Source organism: Tachysurus fulvidraco, chromosome 13 (genome assembly GCF_022655615.1).
Source record: "Tachysurus fulvidraco isolate hzauxx_2018 chromosome 13, HZAU_PFXX_2.0, whole genome shotgun sequence".
Taxonomy (NCBI): Eukaryota; Metazoa; Chordata; class Actinopteri; order Siluriformes; family Bagridae; genus Tachysurus; species Tachysurus fulvidraco.
In genome coordinates this window covers 19,663,680-19,689,081 of record NC_062530.1, presented here as the reverse complement: position 1 = coordinate 19,689,081, position 25,402 = coordinate 19,663,680, and the positions used below count along the sequence as shown (strand labels likewise).

Sequence of the window (25,402 nt, the reverse complement as noted above, 5' to 3'; positions counted from 1 at the left end):
GCTGTGTCCTGCCAGCTAGTTATTTTTGATACTGGAACGCAACACCGCTTGGCAAACGCCCCGGCCTCGTGACGGCAGTGACGCAGGCGGCGCGCTCCAGCGTAGGGTTTCTGCTTAATGAGTCAAAGTCAGCTGCTTCTCAGTGGTCTACCTGTAAGCTGTCCTTTCAAGTTAGATTAATGTACCATCCAGCGTCTTATCTGTGCAGCAGGACTCGGTTTTCTTTGCTCGCCTCACTTTTTCATGCTTGATTTAAGCTGGCCCCTGCTGGGTTAAGACTCCGTCTTCAGTTTATAGAAGGTTACTGAGGAAACCCTGGGGTTTCACATTTTCTATTTCTGCTAGGTTTTTGGGTCGGGAAACGGGAAGGTAGAAAACGAGGAGGCAGAATTATTTGAAGAGTGTTGTTATGATGGACAATCTTTCAGGAGTAAGCCACGGAGGTGGTGTCAGAGCAAATCTAATGGAAAGGGCATTAGGCTTTAAGCAGGGGGCAAAGGATGTTATTTTTTTCTTCACAAACAATAGTTTCAGCTTACTTGCTCTCCACAGGTCTTTCTCAGTTTGCAGAACTAGCTGTTATTTTGCAACCTGTGTGCACTTTGTTCAGCCCTTCAATCCCTGAATTATCTGGCGATAATCTAGCATTATCTAGCATTGTGTGTGTGTGTGTGTGTGTGTGTGTGTGTGTGTGTGTGTGTGTGTGTGTGTGTGTTTATATACAGTATACTTTATATTAAGGATCTGAGTGGCTCACAGACTTTGAATGAATGAATGAATGAACAATGCATCTAGACCTGATGGCCGGTGAATTGGGTTATTTTTTATTTATTTATTTTTCTTAACATAAATAAAGTTTGTGCTCTTTAGATTTTCTCTTTTAGCTTTTCTCTAGCTTTTGTAGAAAGCAAGGAAATGGAAACATGTTTTGATGGACAGTCTTTCAGCTGTAAAACACAGAGGTGGTGTCAGAACAAATCTAATGGAAGGGGGCATTAGGCTTCCTGCCAGGGGCCAAGAATAATGTTTAACACATCAGTCTGTGAAATAAAAGTGTTTAAAGCCATTACAGCCGACTCACACCTTACAGTTCTTCATGTGGCTTTGACTCCCAACGTTGCTCTGCGGCAACTAGCTGTCTAGTTAAAGAATCGAACTGCTCACCTGCTGGCTTTAGATGTGTGTCTTTAATTCTGTGTATTTGTTTTATCACTGTTTCTGTGGCCTTTCTTTGAACTAAATACAATGACATGTAGTATATAGGGGCGTGACTTGTGTTATATACGGTACATAGCGCTCAATTGTTTTAAACATCTTCATATTGAAAACATGACCTGCTGAAAAAGTAGCTTGTAACCGCAGGAAGCCCCTACAGGCTTGTGACGGCTAATGAAATACTAGTGGATATCAAACACACACACACACACACACACACACACACACAAAGACACACAAAAACACACACACAAAAACACGCACAAACACGCACAAACACAACACACACACACACACACACATGCGCACACACATGCGCACACACAAACACAAAAACACACACAAAAACACGCACACAAACACGCACAAACACAACACACACACACACACACACATGCGCACACACAAACACAAAAACACACGCACACAAACACGCACAAACACGCACAAACAACACAACACACACACACACACACACACACACACACACACATGCGCACACACAGACACACACACAAACACACAAACACAAAAACACACACACAAAAACACACACAAACATGCACAAACACACACACACACACACGTACAAAGACACACACATACAAACACACAAAGACACACACACACATACAAACACACAAAGACACACGCACACACACACACACTCACACACGCATACAAACAGACACACAGACACACGCACACCTTTTTTGCAGAATCAGTCTACTTTATAGAAATCACCACAGCATTGGGGAAGTTTCGGCACTTTACTCGGTATCGAGGAAAAAACAGTATTCAAAACCACATTTGGGCCACGGAGAGCTGCGTGACTTTTTTTAGACCGGAATCAGAAATAAACCGCTCAGTGCTTCAGACACACTTCAGATCAGAAATGCGTGTGCATCACGATGAGCTTATTTTCCCATAACTAGACTTTTTGTCTGGCCTTTTTGTGCAGTTTTTTATTTTTTGAGACGTGTAGATATAGAGACATTCAAACCTTCTTTTACTGTGCTGTTACTACGGCTGAGGGACCAGGAAACAAAAAAACCCTGAAATATATTTACTGTATTTATATACAATATATTTCTATATTTTCTTTAAAACTGATACAGAATGATCCATACAAAAGAACTGCATGCATTCGTGACAGGTGTGTGGGATACCTTACGGATTCTGATCAGTATCTGATTAATTCTATTAAAAAACGTTCTGTGTCGCGCTCCTACATCAATGTTCAGTTTTGTTTCGGAAGGTTTCGGACCTCACTCGGCTGGCAAAAAGTGCTCTCGGTTATAAAGATGATATTAGAAAGTATCTGGGTCTTTCTCTTTCGGCCCATCGTTGTCTAGCTTGTGCTCATCCACACACATGGAAAATCCAGTCAAAAGACTCTGAGTGTTGTCGTAGTGGTGACCTGGTACACGAGGTTAAGGGGAAACGGAGGATAAATCAGACGACCCACCAGGAAACATATCCAAAGGTCCCAATGGCTGTTTGGCTGTATGACAATGACTATTTTTTACTGATATTAAAGTAGCATAAGAAGAAAAGGTTCACACAAACTTTTATAAAATAGGTCGGGCCTAAATCACTTTGGAATATAATATACACATTTGTCATCCAAGTGACACTGATGATTTACCACCATCATTAGCTATACAGCCTACAGCCAGGAAAGTGCCTCGCATCATAGATACAGAGCTGTCAATCATCTATAAATAACAATCATTTATTTGAACAGTTTCAATCACTCACACAAAGAAGCATCCCAGATATTTTGGAATAATGAGGTGTAGGATAAATGTAAACTCCAGGTTTTAACACAAGACAAATAGTAAGCCGTTCCCTTCGAATAAATGGAAAAGTAATGCAAAAATGAAAAATATTCGTTTTAGGAAACAAAGGCAAAATTACCGGCCACTTGAAATCACGATGAAGTCAGTGCACTTGCACTTTTAGGGAAAATCTCACTTCTGCTCTTCTTGTGTGAGGTGTAATAACCGGGAGAAATGCGAATTAAAGGCTACTTCAAGCATGATGATGCAGCATTTATTTTTCTTAATGTTACCTTAACACATGCAACGACTCGCAGGGGCAAAGCAACCAGAGCCCATTTGTTTCCACAACGAGAGCTCTCGACTTTGACGACCGGATGTGAGTGTGTATTTTGCCATGCAACAAAGTGGAGAAAAGTTTATGCAAATATGGAAGGACTTGGTAGAGCGACCAGAATATTTCGTTTTAGCAGCAAGAAAAGTGATTTGGACTGCTGATGTATGTTACTACCATGGCAACCAGTTTTGGGAAGGGATGCATTTATTTCCAGGGATTTCACAACAGATATTGTGTCATCGGGCCGGCGTGGCCTATTTGATAATCTAACCCTAACTGAAGTTTTTGGTTGTTTATTTGTTTTCGAAAATAGCTTAACTGTAAGATAATAAAGCATAATAGATTTTTTTTGAAGAGGGCGTTTTTCCAAGACCTCCAGAAACGCCCATTTTACGTCGTGGTAATGAAACCCCTGGAATTTAGCGAATGCCGTTTTGGGAACACCATGACCGACATAATGAAAATCACTATTACGAGTTCACTAGTACTATCTGTCACTATATCACAATTGTGGTTCCAATCGGTTTACAGCGCTATCGTAGCATGTCATGCGGTAGCTGTCTTGTACATGTCCAGTGCTTTATCGTAGTGTTCGTACAGTATGTGTAGAAACCTGCAACGAATCCCTTGCCCATTCAGGCACGTTCAGCCAGTGAATCTGGATTTCATTCATTTTGCACAGCCCAAGTCAGGCTGGTTTAGCAACGTGAACTTCACTGAACCTTATTGGCTTTCTGAGTCAAAAGTGCAATGTAGACTTTTCAACATGGAGTCAGAATCTCACAAAAAAAACAAACAGAACAAAAAATGTTTCCATCATCTATGCTACAAAGATTTGTTCCTGTTGTACTCAGCGTTACAGTGTTCCCAGTAAAGGCCCGGTGGGTTTATATAGTGTAGGTAGTGTAAAGCAGACTGCCATCTTGAAGGAGCGCTGCCCTCCAGAGTTTCAGGCTTTCGCTGCTCAGGAGCTAAAAATCAAGCCATCCATGATGTGGTTGCTCAGGTGTGTTTGGAGCCAGACATCTCCGTTTGATCTGTGGCATTGTCATGCACAATCCAGGGAACAAGCTCGGTATACCGGCTGATAAATAAAAAGATTAAATATGCATTTTCATGATCATAAACCACACTCGCAGATATATTTCCCACTTGTAGAGACTTGTCTTTACTTAACGTTTCCCTACTTACACGTTACAGTATACGCCGATGCCGTCGTGTCTGATTTTTATTTGAAAAACACAAACCAGCGCCACAAGATATAAAACAACCAAAAGCAGACAGGTGGAAGATGGAATACTCATGTAATCAGTCGTTATTTGATAACTCAGAAGTGCCAGGCAACTTAATATCCTTTGTTCTATAGTTCCGAAAAGGGTCACACCATTTATGAGAGGTCTTGGTGGTTTCTATTGAATATTTTTTTAATATGAAAAAAATGAAATCTTCAATCCATTGGGCAAAAGGTGGCAATCTTTTCATTTCTGTATAATTAAATGTATCACAAGCACAGCTCTATCTCTGTCCCCGAACGATGGACTGCTTTCGGAAAGGAATCGTTGTCTTCGTCACATCATAAAAGGTAAAAGAAAAAGAGCTGCTGCAATACGTACAGGCTATATACGTATATTCACAGGTCAGGGTTCCGGGCAGTTATTTGTTTAGTAATACACCCTACAGTATGTACATATACTGTACGTGCATACTAAACATTATGTAGTTGTGAAGACAGTCATGTCAGTTAGGGTGTCACTTTTATTTTCACAAGAGCTCATTTCGAAATGTCTAAATGAGCTTTTTTTTTTCCCCAGCTTTTATTTACAGTATCAGATTTTCAGCAAGTTGAAATGTTACACACACTTTGTCATTGTGTTTGGAATCGCTAAACTTGAATCTTAGCAGTATCTCAAAACACATTGTTGGGTGTGTGTGTGTGTTGTTTACCCCATTTGTCCTGACAGAACTGGTGTAACTCGGCCAGGTTGGATTTCTTGCTCAGACATGCATTTTTTAGTGCTCAGTGTGCTTCAGATAAGGGTGTTGTGATGGCCACTCCAGTGCCCACTTTGCTGTCTCTTACAACGTATTCCGTTCACAAACAACGTTTTGCAACCAAGCGTGTATGGCGTCTCGAGGTGTCGTTTCACGATGCTATCTTGACGCGAAGTTCACCAGTCCAACAAAACACCCTTATAACATGATGCCGCCACCCTCGAGCTTCAGAGTCGGAATGGTGTTTGACGAACCTTCCTCCTAAAGACTCTTCATCTTGGTTATGGCTTGCAAGCTTCAGTCTGGCTTTTTAATACCTAGACCTCACTTTTTTCCTGACGATTTGGTTCAACCGCTTGGATTTTCTCAAACCACAGGTGCAATTCCCAGTTACCTAATTTGCCAGTCTGAAGCCTTCTTCGTCCTTCTAGAAACTGTTTATACAAGCTTCATAAACTCCAACACTGCAGAACTGGAATTCTAAATCCAAATAATTGTCACTAATCTGTATGGAAAGTTTTGGCCTCAACACTTTTTTTTTTCTTTCTAGCTCCTAATCTTAAACATTGTGGCTATTTATATTCAAACTCTGCTGCCGTGCGGCTTAAAAACTTTTCTAGCCCGTTCGTGTCTGTGCGGTTTGTGTCATCGTGCGTTCACTCACAGAAACATGCACGTAGGTGGTTTTGTTATACAAAATTATCCAAAGGTGTGAGCTAGTGTGTAACCATCTGTTCATTTTGTCTATCCCACATTAACAAAGCTTTGAAAGAAATATTAGTTGAACTTTGAGGTTTTTTTTTTAATTCTGGCTTGTTTTATCTCATATGGTTGTATTTCTTTTTTTTTTTTCTTTTTCGTCAGGTCAAGAGTCCTAAAAAGGAGAGAACCGACTTTGAAATAGCTGATGATAAAAGGTAATGATTCATTTACTTATTTATTTTACTGAACTAACCGTGTCTTTCCCAAGGCACAATCTATATCACGTGCGCTGGCAATCCATTCCTAATGAAAATGCAGTCACACTTTTTATGCCCTTGAGCCTGATGCAAATTAACTCTGGTGATTTGGACGCCTACTGTCTACAGACGTAGACGGTCTCCGTGCGGTTTCGTCCCCTATACACACGCACAACTCCCCGGATACATAAAACGGACGTTAATTTCTTCATCTTTCTGCGGCGTGGCAGGAATAACTATACGCGACGAAGATCTATTTTTAGGAGGCGAGGTGAAGGGGTGGTGACATGCATCACATAAAGAAACCCCTCAGTCGCACTTGCACTTTCTGTCACACACTCGCTGTCTGCCATGACAGTGATGGAACGTTTCTTTAATCACTGAATGACAATCAGAGCAGACTTTATGTAACTCGGACCCTGCTGGTAATTGGCGGAGGGAGGCTGATTTTTCGGGCCCGAGGTCAAGTATTAAGATAATGAAGTGCTCCGAGTAGTTCTCTGCCAGAAGAGGTCACTGTTATGGTAAATATAATTCATTTATTTGATTCAGTCGCCTCCCTCTTTCATCAAATCACGCTACCTGCCAATAACGGCTTGCTTTCCTACGATTATTCTAGTATTTAATTGCTGTAATTATATAATTATCAGTGACGATTAAGCAATATTGATTGTCTAAGTGCAGTAATTATGTTCTTTCCATTAGACAATGATTGGTTGTCTGGTAGATTTTCCAAAATGTAATGAACTCCTAATAAGTATTTCCTGCTTAATAGCCACCCACGCCACCCCCCACGCCACCCCTTTTTTTTTTTTTTCTTTCTTTTTTTTTTTTTCCTTCCTGATTTTCTCTATTGGCAGGATTAAGGAGGAGGCAAATGATGCTGACTTTATGCCAGAAAAGAAAGGGAAGAAAAGGAAAAGAAAGTTGGAGTCAGTCGAGGGTCCTTCCAGCTCCACTGCACTTTCTCTGTAAGTAAAAAATGCTTTGAATAACTAACATAAGCTTGACACACAGAGTATGACATTGGCTATTTGAAATCCTGGAACAGTTGAGCGTATACCTGGACGAAAAGAAAAATTGTTCGCTTGTTTATCATCGTCACTTGGTGGTGCTCACTGCTGCAGTGATGGCTCTGCATGGACAGCCTGTGGCCCATGGGCTACTGTGGATAGAGCCACTTGGAGACTATTGCCCCATCTTTACACTGCTGTTGCGGCTGTCAGCTTTGTGCTCGGGTCTTCATCGGTGAACATTCGAAGACCTCGATAGGAAGGAAGTTCTGTGAAGTCTACAATAAACTCAGAAATGACCCTGACCTGTTAGTTCCTCAGGAGCTCTTGGTTACACAATTCCAGTCGACTATAAACAGTCGTAGAAATAACAATACAGTAATCCCTCGCCACTTCGCGGTTCAAGTTTCGTGGCCTCAGTGATTTTTCGAAAATATTCATTGAAAAATAAAAATAAAAACGGTTTCCCAGGATCCCAGACCAAGAGAGAAACTCTCTCAGAGGCTTTGTACATACCCACGGGCACTCAGACAAGGCACATGATTGGTTCCCGGCACGAGATCTGAGCTGATTCCCTTGTTGTATCTCGCCACTCTCGTTCACGCTGTCAACTGTGTCTCGCGTATTGTGTTCGAAATTAACTTTTCGTTAAGCCCTTACGATGCCTCCTAAGCACCGTGCCCCTGCGAAAGATTCCTCTAGTGAGCCCAAGAGGAAGAGTAAGATGATGAAAATCGGGGAAAAGTCAAACTTAGGGCCAGTCCTACTTTGCGGATTTTCACCTATCGCGAGGGGTTCCTGTACCCATTAACCGCGATAAACGAGGGATCACTGTATTTCCACTTGCATTATTTCCTGTCCAGTGTCACCCAAATGAGGACGGGTTCCCTTCTGAGCCTGGTTCCTCTCAAGGTTTCTTCATCCTATCTTAGGGACTTTGTTTTTGCCACCCTTGCCTCAGGCGTGCTCATTAGGACTAAATATAAATTTTTAATTAATTTTAACTTTTTTTTTTTTTTTTTAATAAGTAAAGCTGGTTCATAAAACCGTCATGATGGATGAATGGGTAGATAGGTAGATGGATATTAGGATTGATTAATGGATTTATGGATATTTGGATGGATGGATATCCGGATGGGTTGATAGATAAGCAGATGGATGGTAAGACTTGACATGACTTGGATGGATGGATAGTTCAATTCAATTCAAGTTTATTTGTATAGCGTTTTTACAATAGACGTTGTCTCAAAGCAGCTTTACAGAACATAAACTTAGAACAGAAGGTAAACATAAGGAATAATATAAAGAATTAGTATAATAAAAAACTATATATATTAGTTCACAATGTGTATGTGTTTATCCCCAATGAGCAAATCTGAGGTGACTCAGATTCTAAACTCCCTTAGATGGTAAAGGAAGAAACCTTGAGAGGAACCGGACCCAAAGGGGAACATCATCCTCATATGGGCAGCACTGAAGGGTGTGATTATAAATATACAGTCAAACAAATGTTGTATTGGTGTAAGGATCACATGGAGTTCAGATCTCATCTTTAGTATCACAGAGTCCAATGAGCTGGTAGATCTGAAGATGTCTCAGGATTCTCACGGAGTCTGCCTCATCTCAGTGGAGGTCCAAAGTTAGATGGATGGATGGATTTATGGATATTTGCATGGATGGATATTTGGATGGATTGATAGATAAGCAGAAGGATGGTAAGACTTGACTTGGTCGGATGGATAGATAGGTAGATGGATATTAGGATGGCTGGATGGATATTTGGATGGATGAATATTTGGATGGATTGATAGATGGGCAGGTGGTTGGAAAGATGGGTAGGCAAAGTTGATAGATAGATGGGTGGACAGGTGAATAGGCAGATGGGTGGATGGATTGATGGATGGATTGATGGGCAGGTTGATGGATGCATTTTCTCCGTTTTCTTTTGACTGATGTATTTATAGCGTTGTGTATTCTGTGAATCTAAAGAGACATGTTTCCTATCTTGTCCTCCTCTACAGGGGTCTGCATTTTTACTAAACATTTCTTCCCCACAGCTTTGTTGAAACCTAGCTCAGCTTGTTTTAATTTGTTTTTCTGCATCAGTAGTGCATGTTCTGCTTTCCGCTAGTCTGCAGTTAATCCTGTTTACCTCCTGCGGCTTGTGTAGCGACAGCGTAGCGGAGTTAAATCGGCACGTTCGGTTCACACGAAGCCTCGCTTAACCTCCTTGTTTCCACTACGTTGCATCCGAATGTGTGAGCATCAGCATGCAGTCAACCGCTGCAGTGAATCTGCTTAGAAATACAGCTGTTGAGCCTTGTTTAGAAAAATCACTCAGCCTGACACAGGTTCTCTTTGTGTTCCGGTCGACATAGACTTACTCGTCGTATACAGAGTGGCGTGTGCCATTCAGTTCATAGTTTTGTGTTGCTGCTGCTGTGATTTCAGCAAAAGAATGGCAGCATTGTTAAGAGAGCACGCCGTTCACTTCATGACAAATTGTCAGCTGAGAATAACCTCAGTACCTCAAGTGGATGATTACCGAGATAGCTGGGATCAGAACTCAACTGTGAACTCTCTCATGCGACTGTGGTGTATCTGGGCTCGGGTGACCTGTGACTGGTCACATGAGGTCTTTTGGTCTTAAATCTGCAGAAAATCTGACGTAACTTTGAAACATCGTAAGGTTCACTATATCGCAGACTTTGCTTGCTTTTTTTTTTATTCATTTCTTATTGTTTGTGATTGAAAAACTGCAATTCTGGAGGGACTGAGTAGAAACAATATGATGTAGATGTATCTACCCAAAGCTTCACGTCCTCTCTGCAGGAATAGAGTTTATTTCTTTAGTCTGTCTTAATGCACTCAACTTCCTGGTGTTGTGTTGTGTTGTTAGCTAGCACTAGTCTGTTGGCAACCAAAGCACTGGACAGTGGCAGTACACTGGATCGTCCAGGTGCTCGGTGTGATGGCTAAGGAATATCCACACTTAAACATATTACTAATATAATTAGGTCACTTTATATTTTGTGTGTAATGTATCGAGTCGCCGTGCTTACCGTCCATCAGGCCGAAGAAGAAGAAGAAGGAAAAAGCTTCGCAGGAAGGGGACGAAAGCTTCGGTCCGGAGAAAAGGAAGAAAAAGGCGGAAGCAAAAAATAAGGTAGACCGCACCACTTAACAGACACCGAGCCATCGAGACGCGGCCACATAATACCGAGCTGCCGCTAATAGACTTCTAAAACAATCCATAAAGATTATAGCATCTGAAGTCTCTTGCAATGGAGCCCCACAGTGAATAAGTGATTTAGTCAGTCAGGCTAATGAGAGTCTAGAATTGATTTGTACGAGGGTTTTTGTCCAGTTCTTCCCCGAAATTATTCCGTTGACGGACGTTCAGCAGACTGCTTTACAGGAAGGGCCAATTTGGTGAACAAATTAAACGGTCATTAGGCATTTGATTGAAGCTGGAGCTCAATGTAAAGTCTATTTAACAAAAAAAAAAAAGAAACGCTCCTGACCCCCACTGCTTGACTTTATTAAAGACCTGCATTGACTTTGATACTTATAAATCCTGTGCTGAAGTAGGGTCAAAGAGAGCATAAAGAGCGCAGAGAAAGAGTGTGCGTGTGTGTGTTTTCTGTCTGTGGCAGGGATGATGAAGCGTTTTCGTCCCATCCTCTGTCTCACGGGCTCTCCTTCTGCTTCTAACCTCCTTTTTCTTTGTTTAATTGTTTTTGTTTTTTTAACCCGAAGCACATCTTGTAAACACTAAATTAAATATTTAAAGATAAAACAAAATGCTGCTTCTTTACATCACTTACATCAGCAAAAATGTTTTCCGTCAAATCATTCAGACGGAAATCCTAATCTGTGTAGCTTAGGGCGTGTCTTGGGTAAATGAGGGGTTTATGAGGATTAATAGAGGCGTGCCGTTATGCATACGACATGTAAATAAGGCCTAGAGAGAAGTAGGGATTGCCCTCAAATCCCTGCTAGTTTTAATGGTCCATGAGCTCAAACCTATTTATCTTGTTACTGCACAGCTTTGATGCAAAAATTAAATAACCAATGTTGAAGCATTATAAGACATGATGGGCTTTAGATGTCTTCAATCATTCAGAAGGTAAAGAAGGAGGAAGAGGAGCATCCTGTCGCAGTAAAGAAGACGAAGAAGACGAAGGAGGAGATCGAAGCAGCCAGGGCTCTAAAGATAAAGAAGAAGGAGGAAGAGGAGCAGCAGCGATGGCGTTGGTAATGTGTGTGTGTGTGTGTGTGTGTGTGTGTGTGTGTGTGTCAGCTTCTCTTCAACTAACACACACTTCTTATTCAAGGTGGGAGGAGGAGAAGTATGCAGATGGGATCAAGTGGAAGTTTCTAGAGCACAATGGGCCTTATTTCCCTCCCGAGTACCAGCCACTCCCGGACAAAGTCAAGTTCTACTACGATGGTGCATCTTTCTTTCTTCCTTCTCCTTTCTTTATTCTCTCACACTTAGCTAGCACAGGTTTAGAAGAAGCTTAAGCTGAAGTGTAACCGGGGAAGATGTAAGACTCTGTATTTTAGTACTCAAATACTTCCGAATTTTAAAACGGCAAATAAGCCAGTCGACATACTGCATGTAACTGTTCTTCGGTTTTTCTTCTCTATGGAACATGTTCCAACCATTTGGGCAGGAGCAGACTGACAGCGTGAATGTCAGTCATGTGTGCAGGACACTGGTAAATTGATTGGACTGATCTCTGACTAGCTGACTATTACAAAAGGTGTTTTGGTCCTGGGTGCAGAGATTTGGGAGTAATATTATGGGAGTAATATTATGGGAGTAATATTATGGGAGTAATATTATGGGATGTGGTAGCCTAGTGGTTAAGGTGTTGGGCTACCAATCAGAAGTTTGTGAGTTTGATTCCTACGTCCACCAATCTGCCACTGCTGGGCCCCTGAGCAAGGCCCTTAACCCACAATTGTTCAGTTGTATAAAAATGAGATAAAAATGGAAGTCCCTCTGGATAAGGGCGTCTGCTAAATGCTGTAAATGTGTAATGCGTTATAAGTAATATATTGAAAATATGAACGTAGAAAACTTTCATCGCCATGAGGAACTGCAATTTTTTTTTAATTCATAATTTCCTTCTATCTCTTTTTCTCACTGGGCACAGAGCCCATTCTGAGGTTTGCCCTGTCCGTGGTCTGGGTCAGCTGCTCTCCGAAGACTTGCTCCTTCAGTTAATATCCACTCTGTCACAGACAATAAAAAGCTTCCTTTAAAGCATGCGGTTAGTCCAGAGGGCAAAGCTCATTCGTCTTGTCTGGCTTGTAACTGAGAACGTGTTGACTTTTTTTTTTTTTTTTTTAATTTGGAGTTTTGATTATTCTCGTCACAGAAGCCGCTCCCAGGAACGCATTTAAGCAAATACGTGCTCAGTTAAGCTGTTAGGTTTGTCCATGTATTATGCTTTCTCCTTGTCTTTTACCCACGAGGGCAATGCAAATAACAACAAATAACATATTACTCACAAGATGGTGTTACCGCCTCAGAACGCAAGAAGCATAATAAAACTGTACACTCCCTGTCATCAAGCCGGACTACCGCTAAATAAATGTGAGCGAATGTAACGGAGACCGCGTTTACTGCCGTGAGATATTGTACGTTTTGTTTAAAGGAACATAAAACCCTAAATTGTCGTTGGGATACTTTTGAATTCAGAAGCGCTTTAGGTAGATAAATCGGAGCCAGTTTGCCGAGCTTGCTTCCACCAGTAAATAGCTTTTCGATATCAAATGCCGACCCACTTAAGCACCTAATCGCTTCCACTTAGTAAAGAGTCAGCAATGTTTTTTTTCACCTCACCGTATTTGTAGCCGCATCTCGTTAAGCTCGACGTGTTTTTGTGCCGTAGGCAAGCCTGTGAAGCTGAGCTTGGCTGCAGAAGAAGTGGCTTTGTTCTTTGCTCAGATGCTGGATCACGAGTACACCACTAAAGATGTGTTTCGTGACAACTTCTTCGCAGACTGGAGGAAGGTAGGTGGAGATATTTACTCGTCTTCATATGGACCGAGAGATGTATACTGCGACGGTGAAGTGCATGGCAGTGCTGAGATTTAGACTGGAATACATGCACATTCTATAGCTAGGTATAGATGTACACATGAACAAAATGGCTGGGAATGTGGTCGAGAGTCGATTCACCAGGAGAGACCGTCTACTTAGGCTTGGGCAAATTAGTAACCCTGTAGATGATGATTACATGGCAGGGCTCGTTTACTGTTAAAGGAATCGCAGTTAACAAGTAATCATCCAAAAACTATGATTTAAAAAAGAGCCAAAATGAGCTTTTTCACCGTTTGTAAGGAGAGTAGAGGGCAGAAGAGTCAGGAACTGCTTGGAGGCAGTGGCAATTGCAAATGAAGAAAATTTTTTTTGCATGCTTTTTTTTAAGATTTTCTTTTTATTCTCATTAGTTACTGTACAGTATATAACACGTAACAAGGTGTGAACCATTTTGAACATCATCTGCCCATTAAATGTACTTATATGATGACTCTGTTTTGTGTATGGCCAAAGGTATGTAGCCCTGGCCATCCCACACACATGCTCAAGACATCCCTTTTCAGATTTAAACTCCCTTTGCTTGTATAATAACCTCCACTCTTCTACGACAGCTTTGCACTGGACATGGAAGCGTAGCTGTAGGGATTTGTTTGTTCATCCAAAAGAGCATTAGTGAAGTCTGGCGAGGAGGCCTGGGATGCAGTCAGCGTTCTAGTTCATCCCAAGTGTTCACTAGGGTCACTCGAGTTCTTCCTCGGCTTGGTCAGTCCAATTTTGCACAGAGACATCGGCATGCTGGCGCACGTTCGGGTCAGTTAGAGTTAGCCACAGAGTTAACGTTAGCTATGCTGAACGTACAGTGATGGATTTATTATTCGTATTAATCAACTCGCCCACACAAGCCGTCTAGTCGAGAACATGTGAGAGAACGCGCCAATTCCAGAAGGTGTCCATTTAAAACTAAACCAAAGACTGCACTATTGGCGTGTTTTTCTTTGTGGATTTTTACACAAGTTTACTCCTCTCATTACCACTACATACTCTGTTCAATTTATTTTTTCCCATTGTTAAAAAATAATTTAGTTTCTGCCAAGCACCAGAGCTTTCCCGCCTTCATCGAAAGAAAACACCAGTCCTTATTTAACTCTCTCGAAAAAAACAAGTTTCTCTTCACTAAGTATATTTAAGCAAAAACTGCTTTGATGTTAGTGTGAGATGCTGCAGCTTTAGCACTCGCGGCTCATTACCAGTCCCACTGCCTGCTGCAACACACATTGGCTTTTAGTCAGATTAATTAGCATGCAGAAATGATGTGTGACCTTTTCAGAGCTGGGAGCATGTAGGTGAGTGGAAAAGCTTCCCAGATAACATAAAGAGCAGCACAAACCAGACATATTCTTACATTTAAACACGTCATGGAAAAAAGGTGCTAGCCAAATACACACAGTTAGTTCTTAGAACAAGGCTGCACATTTGACTTGCACTTGCTCAGTAATGACTTGTCCACTCTCTCTCTTTGTTTATTTTTTTAATTATTGCATTACATGAAGCCTCTTGAGAATTATTTCCTGCTGTGCTACATAGTTTGAATATCTGAGAAGATTTCATACTCTAAAAAACTCATACGTGGATTTTCAGAACGTGCGCGTGCGCGCGCGTGTGTGCGCGTGTGTGCGCGTGCGCGCGTGTGTGTGCGCTCGCGTGTGTGTGTGTGCACCTCCTCTATTTTTAAAATGATCTTTTATAATGCAACATGTACAATGTGGAGTGGTGCAGTGTACCACATATTGTGTATCATAGAAATGTGTTAAGGTATAATATTTTAATATGGCACACAGAGAGAGGCAGAGTGAAAGAGACACATGTACACATACACACATGTACAGAGAGAGAGTGACACACACGCACGCACACACACACACGTACAGAGAGAGAGACACACACACGTACAGAGAGAGAGACACGCACATACAGAGAAAGAGAGAGAGACACACACATACAGAGAGAGACACACACACATACATAGAGAGACACACACACTGTACAGAGAGAGCGAGACACACACACAGACACACACACACACGTACAGAGAGAGAGACACACACACACACACACACACACACACACACACACACACACACACAGAGACACACACACATACAGAGAAAGAGAGAGAGAGACACACACACACATACAGAGAAAGACAGAGAGAGACACACACACACACACTGTACAGAGAGAGACACACACACACACACACACACAGACATACAGAGAGAGAGAGACACACAGACACACACACAGAGACACATAGAGAGAGAGAGACACACACACACAGACACACACACAGAGACACATACAGAGAGAGCGAGACACACACACACACACACACACAGTCACATACAGAGAGAGAGACACACACACACAGAGACACATACAGAGAGAGCGAGAGACACACACACACACAGTCACATACAGAGAGGGACACACATAGACACACACAGAGAGAGAGAGAGAGAGAGAGAGAGAGAGAGAGAGAGAGAGAGAGAGACACACAGTCACATACAGAGAGAGACAGACACTGAGAGAGAGAGAGAGAGAGAGAGAGAGAGACACACACACACACACACTCACATACAGAGAGAGACACACATAGACACAGAGAGAGAGAGAGAGAGAGAGACACACACGCAGTCACATACAGAGAGAGAGAGAGAGAGAGAGACACACACACACACTCAGTCACATACAGAGAGAGAGACACACACACACACACACACACACACAGAGTGACACACACACACAGAGTGACACACAGAGAGAGACCTACAAAGAGAGAGAGGTTAAGGTATAATGTACGCACGCATGGCACACTTCAGCTAAACGGAAGGAATCTGGCTCTTCGGCAGACAAACATTAAAAAGAGGGGAAAAAAAGGATCAAGAGGAAAGTCTATTCATTCTGGGGAAGCTGTAGATACAATAGAGATTTGAGATTAGAGCAAGCTGCAGTATCACACACTCGAACACATACAGCATTAATGATTTCACGATTTTCCATTAATCTTTTTATATGTATGGCCAACCAAGAAAGATTATTGCACTTTACATTTATTTCCCTCCTTCATTTTTTTTTTAATCATTTCAGATAGATTCCTTTAGAGTTCTCAGATGTCTTCGGAAGTTTTTTTTCCCCCTTCTTTTTCTCTTCCTGGTCAGATATGCACGTCTGTGTGAGGAGAGATGGATGATGGCTGGTTCACCGGGAGGCGAGAGGGGCACCCGACCCGAGCAGGGCCTACAGCCTATCATGCAGAATTAATTTCGTGCTGCTTAGTGCCCAATGCTCTTGAAAATGTGATTTGTATTAAGGCATTGATATGCTAATCCAGACAACTCCCCTCCCCCCTCCCTCCCCCCCACACCCCCAAATACGAACAAATCCAATTTAACTTTTTTATTATAACACCGAAGCCTCGCCTCGCCTCAGCGAGCACAGTCTCCGCCCACTGCTTCGCCGTCAGTCAAAGAGAGCGAGCGAGGAATTGAAAGATTGAAAGGAGAAAAGGGAAGAGAATGGTACACAGACACCTGATATCGTTACGTAACCTGACCTGAAACTGATGTAAGAACCACCGAGCACTCAGTTTAAACTTTTAACATCTTTTAGTTTTACTAACGCCATTCATTCATACATTCATTTCTATCGTTTAATGATTTAAACGAGTGCTATTTGGTGTAATTTCTAATTAAACGAAATAGCTCAATGCCATGACTTGGATCCGGCTGCCGTTGAGTTTAATGCCTCTCGGCACACGTGCGGCGCACCACGGTCGCTTTTTGAACACGGCGACTTCTGCGGCACCGAGCAAACAGTAATGAGAAAGCAGAAGGTTAAGTGGAAGTGCACACTAGAGAGTGTGCACAGATAGGGGTGAGGTGTCGATGTGTTTTAGTGCTCTCGCTAATTAGCTCACATTAAAGACCCATTTGCACTAATGGGATGCACAAGAACTCTGCTTACGCGGCGTAGATGTAACGTGTCCTCTACACACCAGGGCTATGCCAGTAAAATGTGTTCAGTTACAGTATGTAACGTTCTTTGCTTACAAAAGCACAAGATAAGCATGTCATGACTGAATAGTAACAATTCTTTATTTTCTTTCATATTGTTTCACGTTACAACATTTGACCAGACGCATTTACTCTAAACAGATACGTCCCCAGTACGGAAATCAAGAAGGGGAGAACGAACACTTCTGTATACTTTTAAACAGACTTGTGTTTATATCAGAGAGAGAAAGTGAAAGCTGTATGTAAGAGAATGAAAGTCTGAGCTCATGCCTGTAGTCCGTCTCTGGTCCAGTGAGCTGCCTTCAGTGTAATAACAGATAAAATACATGTGACTTAATAATCCACAGAAGCTGAGCTTGTCCATGTACAAGACCCCCCCCCCCACACACACACACTTTGATGACTCCTGCATATTTATACATTTGTACATTTATTTTCTAATTGAAGTGTTGAATGATTTATACAAATTGCTCAATACATTGGTGCCACTGAGGTCATGCTGCAATGATGTCAAAGCTGATTCATCATAACGGCTCTTTGAGCTGCTGCACGTGTCAAAAAGGCCAAACACTTTGCAGTCCACTTCACTCCTCATCCTCTCTCTCTCTCTCTCTCTCTCTCTCTCTCTCTCTCTCTCTCTCTCTCTCTCTCTCTCTCTCTTTCTCACACACGCTCTCTCTCTCTTTCTCTGTCTCTCTCTCTCTCTCTCTCTCTCTCTCTCTCTCTCTCTCTCTCTCTCTCTCTCTCTCTCTCTCTCTCTCCAGCATTCATGCACGAGCTGCCCCACAGGTGCCGTCGGGGTGTGTGTCTGTTAGTGTGTGAGCGAGTGTGCAGGCGAGTAAAATGGACAGCATGAGGCAGCGGTAGAGAAGTATAGGGTCACTCTGGTGAGAGAATCAAATTGAAATTGCATGTACGCGGTCCCCTGGTGCCAGCCCCCAGGCACGGAGATTACAGTGATTTGCTGTTAGAGAGACATTTAACAACATGAAAAAGAAACATTGTGATATATAATACAACCAGGACCACGTTAAATTGTCCCCGTAGCCGAGACCTTCCCCACGGTTCAAACCGTTTCTGCCCTTGTTTTTTCCTGAACTCCTATGCTCTAGGGATGGAGTGATCATTAGCGACGAGGCAGGTCAGCGCTCTGATTTTCTCCAGCGATTCGGATTAGCATGAAGATCTGCGGTCCATTAAGGCTGCTATTAACCTCCTATTACTTTAACCTGATGCAGGGAACGAACTTTAAATCAGCTGTTCTTTTATGTTTTACAAAGACGCAGTTTCCTAAAGATGTGACTCAGTTCACTGTACTAGGATACCTGTGTTTGGGTTTTTTTCCCTATGATATCAGGGGACGTAACTCATTATTGGAGACACTGATTGACGTGTGTGTTTGTGTGTGTGCGTGTGCATGAGCAGGAGATGACTCTGGAAGAGCGGATGCTGATCACGGACCTCAATAAGTGTGATTTTGGCGAGCTGCATGCCATGCACCGGGAGAGAGTAGAGGCACGGAAGAACATGAGCAAAGAAGAGAAACTGGTGTGTACTTCAGTTTATTTTTTTTTTGTATAGCACTTTTACCAATGGACATTGTCTCAAACAGCTTTACAGAACATAAGAAATATAATATAAAAAGTTCAAGATTAATATTGATGAACAAGCCTGAGGTGACCGAGGCAAGGAAAAACTGCCTTAGGCGGAAGAGGAAGAAACCTCGAGAGGAACCAGACTCATAAGGGAACCTCATCCTCATTTGGGTGGCATTAGAGAGTTTAATTATAAATTGGTTTAAATTTTCTTTAGTCATATACAGTCTGACAATTGTGTATTGATTAGGAGGTCTTTGTCCACAAAGAGATTTGTTCAAGCAGACAAATTCCAGTCGTTTGTTCTTAACGTTACCATCCAATGTCCGTCTTTAGTATTGCACATTTCTGGCATCTGTTATCTTGTAGGTTATTAGAAAAATACTGCACACCAATCGCCTCTGCGTCTTTTCGCGAAAAGTTGTTGATAAATCTTTTGGCTATGATCTGAGGTGAAGGCTTTTATTGCAGTTCAGGTAACAGAGCGTCATCAAACAATGCAATTGTACAAACAAACGCATAATTAATAGAACGCTCGGAAACACGAGTCACACATCCCATGACGCAAAGCGTCACGTTTTTACAGCGTGGGATGTGCGACTCGTGTACGAGCGTTCTGTTAATTATGCACTTGTTTGAAGGTCAGAAGTCCCAATCTGTCAACAGCAAAGATTATATACAGTGCACGCTGGGCCTTATAGCTCAGGAGAGCAACAACCGACATGCGTTATATATCATAAGGCTACACAGCCACATCATAACAGACGAAAAGAGCTCTTTATTAGCTTTCAAGTGCCAGCAGCCTCGTGCCACAGTGATCTACAGTGGCGGTTAAAGCGATGCTCCAGGTGCTACTGTGGAGTTTATATTTACTACACTTTCTGCAGGTCAGAGACGTTGAATATTCCATCTTTCATTCAGAAGAATTTATTGATTTGTTTTTAACATTTGGTGAATTCTGTAGTATTATTTATTAGCAACATAAACCTCTGTAGCATTTCAGATTTTTTTTTTTATTTCGCAATTAAAGGAGAAATCCAAATATTTTGTGAATGCACATGGAAAAAAATGTTGGCACCCTTCTATTAAAGAAAGAAAAAAAAAACCCACCCCAAAATTCTATTGAACATACAGTATGTGGAAAGGGCTGAAACATGCCAGGTGGAGAAGGCACAGTTTAAAATGTCAATAGCTGTGGACAGGTGCAGTAAGTGTCATCGAGAGTTACAGAAGATTCTCGATTGCAATGATTGCCAACAGATATTAACTTAAGGGTACTGTCAGTTTTGTCCAGGCCATTTTTATTACACTTCTGTTACACCACAGTTCAAAAGTAATCAGTTTTCAGAAAATTTGTCAGTTTCAAGTTATTCAAGTGACCTTTGTGGGTTTTTCTTTCTTTCACTGAATGACACTAATCATTTTATCCATGCGTGTATTTTTTTATTTTAATTTAATTTTATCTTTTTTTAGTCTTAGAAGCAAGTCATTCAGCCAGCAACGAGAATTGAATGGAATTGCGAAAGACTTTTGCGCTTTTCATTTCTTTTGAAAGTCACTTCTACAGCAGGTCAGGATGGTTAATCATATACGATCGCACAGGTAGCTCTGTATCCGCCCTCTCAAAATTATTTTGGTGCTTTTGCGTTTCAATTTGGTGCAAAACAACACGAAACGAAGAATAGAAAAACAAACAATTTCAATATTAATATTAACTCACATACATAGAAATAGTACCTTATTGTTAATTCTTTCTTTTTTTAATCATCTTTTTTTTTCTTTCTTTCTTTTTTTTTTTGATCGAGTTCTTTACTCCAGTGGTTTGTTTGTGTGTCCTAGTGTTACTCCCTTAAACTGTTTTCACCCCTGTCGCTCCCTGCTCGCAAAGAAGACCAGAAGTGAAGAGGCTCGCTTGCTCTTATTACAACCCTGTTGGTCTACTGTTGTTCTCTGTATGCTGGTCTTCTTCAAACTGCCTTAACACACTTACAGCTAGATTTTTAACGGGGACCGAAAAGACTGAATCTATTTCCAATTTTTTTTTTTGCCATCTCTTCACTGGCTTTAACTCTGTTAAGTTAGAATTGATTATAAAATTCTTATTTATGTGTATAAAGCACTGGTCTAGCTCCACAGTACATACATTATTGACCTTTTCCATGTTTACTCTCCAACCAGAACACTGTCTTGTTTTCAACCGCTCCTGTCAGGGGACGAGAGAGTGTAAAGAAAAGAAAAGATTTTCTCGAATCCCCTTTAACGTGAGGTCTATTAAAATTTTTTTAAAAATGATTATGATGACATCATATGATGTCGTGTACAGCATTTTGGATCATGCATTGTTAAATAAATTAATAAAAAAATTGGACTTGACTACAGCTGCTGTGTCTCTAAAGAGGAGACATGGACTTTACAGTAATCATCTAGTGCTGCAAACACATGAAGCAGTAAACCGTGCTGGCAAAAAGCACAGATCAATAAACTAAGCCTCATTCAAACCTGTCGAAGCTCCAAGTCATGTTAAGACACTTCTATGTTTCTACACTCCAGGTTATTAAAGAGGCCAATCAGAAGATTCTGGAGGAGTACGGCTACTGTATGCTGGACAAGCACCGCGAACGCATCGGCAACTTTAAGATCGAACCTCCAGCGCTGTTCCGAGGCCGAGGAGAACATCCTAAACAGGGCATGCTGAAGAAGAGGATCCGGCCGGAGGACGTTACCATCAACTGCAGCCGGTAACAGCACACGGGGGGATACAGACCTTTTGCTAAACCCTTCTTGTACTGTGTCTTTTAAACAGAACTATGTGCTTATGCTTGTATTTATTTTTCTATATGGATGCTGCTCCATATTTGTGTGTGTGTTGTGTGAGAGGTGTTTAAGCCTATACTTTTCGGTCCCCGTTAAAAATCTAGCTGCAAGCCAAAAGTAAAAACTTTTGAAATGATGAACTTTTGATATTTTCTACTGTATATACATGTTCAGGGAAAAACTGACACTTTTTTCTCAATCACAAAAGTTCCCACAAGTTACAGAGTTTTATGATCCATTCGGAGCCCCTGACCTACATGTACATTTGTAACCTAATGCACTTCTGGGAAAAACGTGACTACTACGTATTAAAGTAAAACTATAAGGGTTTCGCTTTGATTTATCAACAGCATCCTCACGGATGTCAGCCGTGGCATTTAAACACGAGCCCCGTCATCATCATTATCTCCGTTCAAGCGAACCCCGTGGGAGATGATCAGCGATTCATTCAGTCTGCATTTTTCTGTGTCTGGATTTATTTTTAGTCGTCACGGTCGTATTAGGTCATTTTAAAACCTCCAGTCTGCTGTGTTTTGATGATGTGACGGCTCAGGTCGAAATCTGGAGAAAATCGCTCTCAGTCTGCAAAGATTTGGACCTGCTTAGGCAAAGTAATGACTACTGCGGATGCTTGCAGGCAGACCGCCAAGGAAGTAGTTGATATGACTGGCATGTTGTTGTGTTGAATTATATTAGTGTGTTGTTCATATGAAGACACAGTGACCTCTACTACTCTTGTGTCTTACCGTATAAGGTTCTAGGTTGGATACATACCTGAAAGACGGCGCCGGTATATTTTCTAAATACGGATTAAGGTTTAAAGTTTAGCCCAGAAATAGAACGTGCACATGCAGGTTTCTTCACACCTAATATACAAAATAAATGTTTATTGTCCAGCCATAGTCTTTGTATGTGATTTTTACTGCCCCGCAGTGATTCACGTATTCCAGTGCCCCCTGCTGGTCACAGCTGGAAAGAGGTACGGCATGACAACACTGTAACCTGGTTGGCTAGCTGGACCGAGAACATCCAGGGTTCCTGCAAATACGTCATGCTCAACGCAAATTCCAAACTGAAGGTACAATCTCACCCTCTCCTTCGTGGTGATTTCTCTCTCCACCCTCACGTCCCCTCTTTCACCCATCCTTTCCCTTTTTCCTCCTCACTTGTTATTTCTTCTAAGCATGTCAATCTGTATTTGCACCCCTTGGTTAATAGATTAGTTATGATGACATTTAGCTGTAGTGCCGGGTGCTGGTTAATCAAAACAGACCAGAGAGCGAAGTGTTTTCTGCGCCAGCGTGTTTCATCCCGTCCGCCTCGCCGCATGCTTCATCTTGTCATTTGTCTCGCTCCATTCGCCGCCTTTCTCACACACAATCAAATCAGGATGCAAAGCAATCAATTCCATCATTACTCAATTACCCACATGTCACAATAAGCGCGGTTATTCCCACAGGACCGAAGCTTTCGAATGAGTTACGAGCTGCACCTTCCCCTCTCTTTTCTTCTATTACTGCAGCTCTGCCTCACTGCCTACGACTTTTTTATTTTTCTCTCTTGCCTCTTCCCAGTGTCTAATTTCCTCTCTATAGTCATAAGCATATACGTAGTTGCCGGTTACCATGGCAACATGCGATGTGTAGAGGGCAGCCATATTGTTTAGACCATTCAATTCCTGCAATTATCATGCTTAAATAAATCACAAGCTAATCTCTGAACCAGAGGTGAAAACTGAACTGTAGGTTATTAGAAAAATACTGCACACCAATCGCCTCTGCGTCTTTTCCCAAAAAGGCGACGCAGGAGGTGTACGCAAGGGTGGACACACTATGGACATACATGTATAAGAGCTCTAATGTGCTGCCCAGTCCCATGTTTTAGTTGCATGGTATCCTAATTAACTATGAAATAAAGGTGGTAGATATCATAAGGTCATAATGTATAGACAGCTAGTTAATTGCATTAAGGGAAATAAGTATGTTTATGAATTCCCAAGGAGAGGATGACTTCCTGAGGAAGACTGTTTTATCCTCCTCTTTAGGAGAAATGACTAATAAAAAGTTGGCCTCCGCCTCGCCGCATGAAAACTGAACTGGCCGAGACCCAAAAGCAAACCATGTAAACGTCACTACTTTATTTGTTTATACTCCCATATCCGGCGTGAAGATATCAGGTGTGTAGAACTTAGAACTGTAGAAAAGTCCATACATGATGCATGAGGTAACGTAAGGTCGCTTTACGTCACACATCCTCACATCCAGTGTATTAGGAGCTGTGCATGTGTCAGCAGATCTCTGGTGTAAGGGGGCAAACATGATCAGTGCTTATTTATTAACAACCTTAACTGAGGCCATGGTATCTAAGTATTATGTACATGATTCTTGTTAATTACTGCTAGCTGAAAAAAAGAAATGGTATATAATCATTTTAAAGAAATTGTTACTGATCGTCTCAATACATTTTAACGTATTGCAGGTATTGTCAATTTATTTCTTTATTCCAAGTAACTTTGACCAATTTGTGTTAATATTGCATCATAATTTAAGACAGAAAAGAACATTTTACAAATTGAAAGATAGAAATTTTCATTCATCCGTTCATTGAGATATTGAAGTGTATTGTAGTGTTCAATACAAAATTCAAATAGTCATTTTTATTTCGGGGGGAAAACACTCTATGAAAATGTAGAAAAACGATCATTTGGTTTTGATCATACTCTACGATCTCTAAGTGTGTCGTGACCAAATGCAACACGGTATCAATATTAATTCGGTTCAATTTATTTGTAAAGCGCTTTTAACAATTTTCTATTGTCTCTAAGTATGGAAACAGAAGAGAGAGAAAAAGAAATAAATATATAATAATAATAATAATAAGAAGAAGAAGAAGAAGAAATAAGAATGATAGAAGTGAATATATACAATTAAATGTAAACATTAACTTAAAACTGAAAATACTATATATCTATTCCTAGATATAAAGATATATTATTTTGTGTTACTAATGTCTTTATTATTGTTGCAAATGTAAAGATTCAGTGCAACTTTGTAACGTCAAATCAGACGTCAGAGTTTCTCATTTCTATTAATAAAGGTTAGATATCACACAAGATGATATCAAAAATCAAAAGAAGTGTATTGCATCACAAGATTGATTTTGCGATATTTCCCAGCTCTGGTTAACGATGATCTTCATGTTATTGCATCGTGTTTCAGGGAGAGAAGGACTGGGAGAAATACGAAGTGGCTCGCAAGCTAAAGACGTGCGTGGATGCGATCCGAGCTCAGTACCAGCAGGATCTGAAGTCCAAACAGATGGGAGTAAGGCAGAGAGCTGTAGCCCTCTATTTCATCGACAAGGTCAGTTGGGCCGAGAGAGAGAGATTGTGGGCGAGCGAGCAAACACATTTTCTCTCAACCTGGGCTTTAAATGTAAACCTGTAATGTTTATCTTTAAGGTCTTTGACACTAGAGTGTATTGTACAATATTCGGATCGACGGTTCCTCCACAGTTCTTTTGTTCTTTTCATCACTGACTTGACTGTGTGTACTACGAGTACAAC

General features: G+C 41.4%; 1 protein-coding gene across 8 annotated transcripts in view; it reads left to right on the top strand.

Annotated features, from left to right (window-relative positions):
* Positions 1-25,402, top strand: part of zgc:173742 (DNA topoisomerase I, mitochondrial) — a 47,356-nt gene that overhangs the window by 3,228 nt on the left and 18,726 nt on the right. For 7 of the 8 annotated variants that reach the window (XM_027161753.2, XM_027161760.2, XM_027161752.2 and 4 more), the window contains exons 4-13: positions 6,190-6,242; positions 7,145-7,255; positions 10,370-10,463; positions 11,424-11,554; positions 11,635-11,750; positions 13,204-13,325; positions 18,854-18,976; positions 21,574-21,761; positions 22,771-22,915; positions 25,056-25,199. In XM_027161753.2, the coding sequence (XP_027017554.2) occupies positions 6,190-6,242; positions 7,145-7,255; positions 10,370-10,463; positions 11,424-11,554; positions 11,635-11,750; positions 13,204-13,325; positions 18,854-18,976; positions 21,574-21,761; positions 22,771-22,915; positions 25,056-25,199 (1,227 nt within the window). The remainder of the gene's footprint in view (positions 1-6,189; positions 6,243-7,144; positions 7,256-10,369; positions 10,464-11,423; positions 11,555-11,634; positions 11,751-13,203; positions 13,326-18,853; positions 18,977-21,573; positions 21,762-22,770; positions 22,916-25,055; positions 25,200-25,402) is intronic. The other variant, XM_027161758.2, reaches the window with a different exon arrangement.